Genomic DNA, 6,000 nt, shown 5'->3' with positions numbered 1-6,000 from the left:
AGCTGATAGTCCTACTAAATAGACTGTTAGAATTTGTATTATGGCAAGAAAAAAGCAGCTAAGTAAAGAAAAACGAGTGGCCATCATTACTTTAAGAAATGAAGGTCAGTAATTCAGCCGAAAAATTGGGAAAACTTTGAAAGTAAGGGCTATTTGACCATGAAGGAGAGTGATGGGGTGCACCGCCAGATGACCTGGCCTCCACAGTCACCGGACCTGAACCCAATCGAGATGGTTTGGGGTGAGCTGGACCGCAGAGTGAAGGCAAAAGGGCCAACAAGTGCTAAGCATCTCTGGGAACTCCTTCAAGACTGTTGGAAGACCATTTCAGGGGACTACCTCTTGAAGCTCATCAAGAGAATGCCAAGAGTGTGCAAAGCAGTAATCAAAGCAAAAGGTGGCTACTTTGAAGAACCTAGAATATGACATATTTTCAGTTGTTTCACACTTGTTTGTTATGTATATAATTCCACATGTGTTAATTCATAGTTTTGATGCCTTCATAGTCATGAAAATAAAGAAAACTCTTTGAATTAGAAGGTGTGTCCAAACTTTTGGTCTGTACTGTATATACACATAGATTATAATATACAAGCACAAATCCACATATATATTACATAGTATATATATATATATACACACTGCTCAAAAAAATAAAAGGGAACACAAAAATAACACATCCTAGATCTGAATTAATTAAATATTCTTCTGAAATACTTTGTTCTTTACATAGTTGAATGTGCTGACAACAAAATTACACAAAAAAAATAATATGGAAATCAAATTTTTTAACCCTTGGAGGTCTGGATTTGGAGTCACCCTCAAAATTAAAGTGGAAAAACACACTACAGGCTGATCCAACTTTGATGTAATGTCCTTAAAACAAGTCAAAATGAGGCTCAGTAGTGTGTGTGGCCTCCACGTGCCTGTATGACCTCCCTATAACGCCTGTGCATGCTCCTGATGAGGTGGCGGACGGTCTCCTGAGGGATCTCCTCCCAGACCTGGACTAAAGCATCTGCCAACTCCTGGACAGTCTGTGGTGCAACGTGACGTTGGTGGATAGAGCGAGACATGATGTCCCAGATGTGCTCAATTTGATTCAGGTCTGGGGAACGGGCGGGCCAGTCCATGGCATCAATGCCTTCGTCTTGCAGGAACTGCTGACACACTCCAGCCACATAAGGTCTAGCATTGTCTTGCATTAGGAGTAACCCAGGGCCAACCGCACCAGCATATGGTCTCACAAGGGGTCTGAGGATCTCATCTCGGTACCTAATGGCAGTCAGGCTACCTCTGGCGAGCACATGGAGGGCTGTGCGGCCCTCCAAAGAAATGCCACCCCACACCATTACTGACCCAATGCCAAACCAGTCATGCTGGAGGATGTTGCAGGCAGCAGAACGTTCTCCACGGCGTCTCCAGACTCTGTCACATGTGCTCAGTGTGAACCTGCTTTCATCTGTGAAGAGCACAGGACGCCAGTGGCGAATTTGCCAATCTTGGTGTTTTCTGGCAAATGCCAAACGTCCTGCACGGTGTTGGGCTGTAAGCACAACCCCCACCTGTGGACGTCGGGCCCTCATATCACCCTCATGGAGTCCGTTTCTGACCGTTTGAGCAGACACATGCACATTTGTGGCCTGCTGGAGGTCATTTTGCAGGGCTCTGGCAGTGCTCCTCCTGTTCCTCCTTGCATAAAGGCGGAGGTAGCGGTCCTGCTGCTGGGTTGTTGCCCTCCTACGGCCTCCTCCACGTCTCCTGATGTACTGGCCTGTCTCCTGGTAGTGCCTCCATGCTCTGGACACTACGCTGACAGACACAGCAAACCTTCTTGCCACAGCTCGCATTGATGTGCCATCCTGGATAAGCTGCACTACCTGAGCCACTTGTGTGGGTTGTAGACTCCGTCTCATGCTACCACTAGAGTGAAAGCACCGCCAGCATTCAAAAGTGACCAAAACATCAGCCAGGAAGCATAGGAACTGAGAAGTGGTCTGTGGTCACCACCTGCAGAACCACTCCTTTATTGGGGATGTCTTGCTAATTGCCTATAATTTCCACCTGTTGTCTATCCCATTTGCACAACAGCATGTGAAATTGATTGTCACTCAGTGTTGCTTCCTAAGTGGACAGTTTGATTTCACAGAAGTGTGATTGACTTGGAGTTACATTGTGTTGTTTAAGTGTTCCCTTTATTTTTTTGAGCAGTGTATATATATATATATATATATATATATATATATATATATATATATACATATACATATACACACACAGACTATAATTCTGTATGAGAGTGGGGATATATCACTGCACAGTAAGGCCAAATTGCAATTAGAGTCACATGAAACTGGGTAACAGCGCCTGGGAGTTTACCTTATTGGTTGTCACCCAGCTTTTCCAGGATCCAAGCAAAGCAGAAAATTACAATTTTGACCATCCTGACAGAGGACTTAATCTACTGGAGTCGTCTTCGGGTAGGACGAAATGCTGTTTAACGTCTGACTGCACCTTCATCCTCTTTCAGCCGAGTGCATTGATCTCAATCTACATAATGCTATCTGATTGCACAAGATAACGCTTGGCACACAGGGACATAGTACACGTTTTATGTTCAGAAGCAAGAACCGTGACACTTCTACAGACACAGATGAAGAGTGAGCTTCCTCAGAGCACTTCCTTTCATATCTGCAGACCAGAGGCCGAATGGTGGCCCCACCGCATATTAATTTATTAGTGCTGTACCTTCTTCTGGAGATGATTGGGGTTTCTAAAGATCGGAAACCCTCAGCACTTATGCCATCAATAATCGAAACAACAGAACCCAAGCCCCCTAAAACTATAAAATTCTGTCTCCCTGCAGCCACCACCAGGGGGAGCTACTATATACAGATGTATAACAAGAATATTAGCAAGCAAAAAAAAACGGTACGGAGTGAGAGGTGACTTAAAGGGGAATCCCAGTTATATAAAGTTATGGGAACAACTACTAGATCGTGGGGATGCCCACCAATCATAAGAACGGAGATCCCGTATCCCATGGAGCCCCTAAAAATAACTGGCGCAGCTGTTAGACCTGCATGTGGCTACTTCATTTACTTCTTTTAGAGTCCCGGAGATAGTTGAACGCTGTACTCGGCTATCTCCAGAACTCCCATACAAACAAGTGGAGCGGCCAAGAACACGTTTGACCGGCTTTTCCGTTCATTTTGTGGGCTCCCCAGGGAGGATCGGTGGGGTTCCCAGCAGTAGGTCCCCCCACCGATATAATATTTATCCTCCATCCTGTGAATAGGGGCTAGAACCAGAATACCCCTTTAAGTTTAAGACTACATACAGGGTGTTTGTAGTCTGTTACCATGGAAACACGTGGTGCTGTAGACAAAATGTTTTTTTAAATAGACGAACTTTTTTTTTTAAACGAATATACATGGGTGAGGTGTTGATTGCTGGAGTTCCATCTCTGGGACCCCCGCCGATAATATCAAAGGGGTCCTTCTTATATAAAATAATAAGAAAAAGGATAATGATATACTTTATTTATATAGTGCTGACATATTCTGTAGTGCATAAAATCGTGACAACCCGTAAACATATTTAATATTAGGGATGATGAAAGGCCCATCTCCGAAAGAGCCACCAGGACACGCTGCCATATCCAGAATGGCCGACATGTAAGTGGAAGGTAACGGAGAAGGATGATACAGTGCATTCAGAAAGTCTTCAGACCCTGTCACTTTTTTTTTTTACCTTTTCTCATATTGCTCCTTATGCTAAAATACTAAAAGTTCTAATTTTCCCCCCATCCTTCTGCACTCAGTCCCCCATAGTGAGAAAGTGAAAACAGAATGTGAGAAATCTTTACTAATTTACTGAAAAGGAAAAGCTAAAATCTCACGTTGACAGAAGTATTCAGCCCCTTTAGCAGTGATTACAGCCTCCAGTCTTCTTGGGGATGATACCACAAGGTGTACACCTGGGTTTGGGGATTTTCTGCCTTTTTTTCTCTGCAGATCCCCTCAATCTCTGTCAGGTTGGATGGGGGCCGTCAGTGGACAGCCATCTTCAGGTCTCTCCAGAGATGTTCCACTGGGTTCAGGGCTCTGGCTGGGCCATTCTAGGACATTCACAGAGTTGTCCATAACCCGCTCCTGTGTTGTCTTGGCCATGTGCTTAGGGTCATTGTCTTGTTGGAAGGTGAACCCTTGGCCCAGTCTCAGGTCCAGAACACTCTGGTTTAGGCTTTCATTAAGAATATATCTCTTCATCTTTCCCTCCACACTGACCGGTCTCCCGACCCCCCAGCATGATGCTGCCAACATGCTTCACTGTAGGGATGGTATTGGACAGGTGATGAGCAGGGCAAATGTTGGTTTCATCAGACCATGGAATCTTGTTTCTTACAGTCTGAGAGTCCACCAGGAGCTTTTTTTTATGTTTGCAAACTCCAGGCGATTTACATTGGTCTTTTACTGAGGAGAGGTTTTTTTTCTGGTCAGATTGGTGGAGTACTGCAGTGATGGTTGACCTTCTGGAAGTTTCTCCCATCTGTACACAGGCCCTTTGGAGTTCAGCCAGGGTGACCACTAGGCTGGTGGGGCGGCCACCTCGAGGAAGGAACCTGGTGGCTCCAAACTTCTTCCATTTGCACAAGCAGAATAGTGAGTGCAGCTCTGGAGTATGATACAGGATGTAACTCAGTATCAGTAATGTATGTACACAGTAACTCCACCAGCAGAATAGTGAGTGCAGCTCTGGAGTATGATACAGGATGTAACTCAGGATCAGTACAGGATAAGTAATGTATGTACACAGTAACTCCACCAGCAGAATAGTGAGTGCAGCTCTGGAGTATAATACAGGATGTAACTCAGGATAAGTAATGTATGTACTCAGTGACTTCACCAGCAGAATAATGAGTGAAGCTCTGGAGTATAATACAGGATAAGTAATGCATGTACACAGTGACTCCACCAGCAGAATAGTGAGTGCAGCTCTGGAGTATAATACAGGATCAGTAACACATGCACACAGTGACTGAACTATTTATGTAGATGAATTCTATATTGAATAAATAACGATTGCGGTTTCAGTTCTGCAGACAGCTAAAAATAACGTGATCCAATCCATTACCACTGAAACTCATATAAAGACGCTGTCCACCACCTCTGTCACTTACACCATAGTCTAATGAAAACATAACATTTATCACTGTTGGTGAAGAAGAGGATGTGTAGGGAGTCCGTGATGGCGGTGCCATCAGGCTGTTAGTGGGTGGTAATATTTCTTCAATAGCAGCATCACAAACGTGAAAAGAAGTGATCACAATCTAGAACGTGAGCCCCAGTAGAGAGCAGGGCCGATGTGAGTGATGACCCTCTCTGTACTGCGCTGCAGCATGTGTCTGCGCCATACAAATGGATAAAATTAAATAAAAAATAAAAAAATCTTAAAGTGCCTGAACGGGTGAGAACGGAGGCAGCGAGGGCTCAGAGTCCACACAGCACAGAGTTCTCCAGGGTGAAGTCATAATGGAATCTGGCGAACGTCTCATCCAGGCTGTATACGGCGACCGGCTCCGGAAGTTCATGGCAGATGTTCTGTACCTCCTGAACCTGGGGGGCCAGGATAAAGGGGATGTCGTTCAGCAAGTCGGCCATGGTCGAGTTCCCTTCTGCGATCTGACTGGCCACCTTGGCAGAACCAGAGTCAGGGCTGTTCACTTGTGAGAAGTTTCCTGGCGGCAGCTAAAAACAAAAGGTAGAATCAGGTTAGGAACGCACTAAATGCTGCACCAACTGCGTATCCTGATACAGAAGTATTCACACCAGTGTCTGTGGGATCAGCTACGGCCCGATTATAGGAAATCTACTAAATATTACACCTCTATCCAAACCATCGAGTGCTGGAGTCTCTGCATTTTACGGTAAAAATAATTTCACCGGGGATGCAGAACCAAATTTATTACTGGGAACAGTTTTGGTTTCCTATTCATGA

At 44.9% G+C, this 6,000-nt stretch overlaps 1 protein-coding gene across 3 annotated transcripts in view; it reads right to left on the bottom strand.

Moving 5' to 3' along the window:
* Positions 1-5,032: 5,032 nt before the first annotated feature.
* The window catches only part of UMAD1 (UBAP1-MVB12-associated (UMA) domain containing 1), a 37,033-nt gene continuing 36,065 nt past the window's right edge, over positions 5,033-6,000 (bottom strand). For all 3 annotated transcript variants that reach the window (XM_040431242.1, XM_040431243.1, XM_040431241.1), the window contains one exon: positions 5,033-5,750. In XM_040431242.1, coding sequence (XP_040287176.1) covers positions 5,493-5,750 — 258 coding nt within the window. In that variant the 3' untranslated portion in view covers positions 5,033-5,492. The remainder of the gene's footprint in view (positions 5,751-6,000) is intronic.

Source organism: Bufo bufo, chromosome 5 (genome assembly GCF_905171765.1).
Source record: "Bufo bufo chromosome 5, aBufBuf1.1, whole genome shotgun sequence".
NCBI classification, from domain to species: Eukaryota; Metazoa; Chordata; class Amphibia; order Anura; family Bufonidae; genus Bufo; species Bufo bufo.
Note: the sequence above shows the minus strand (reverse complement) of the source record. Positions and strands in the feature narration are given on the sequence as shown.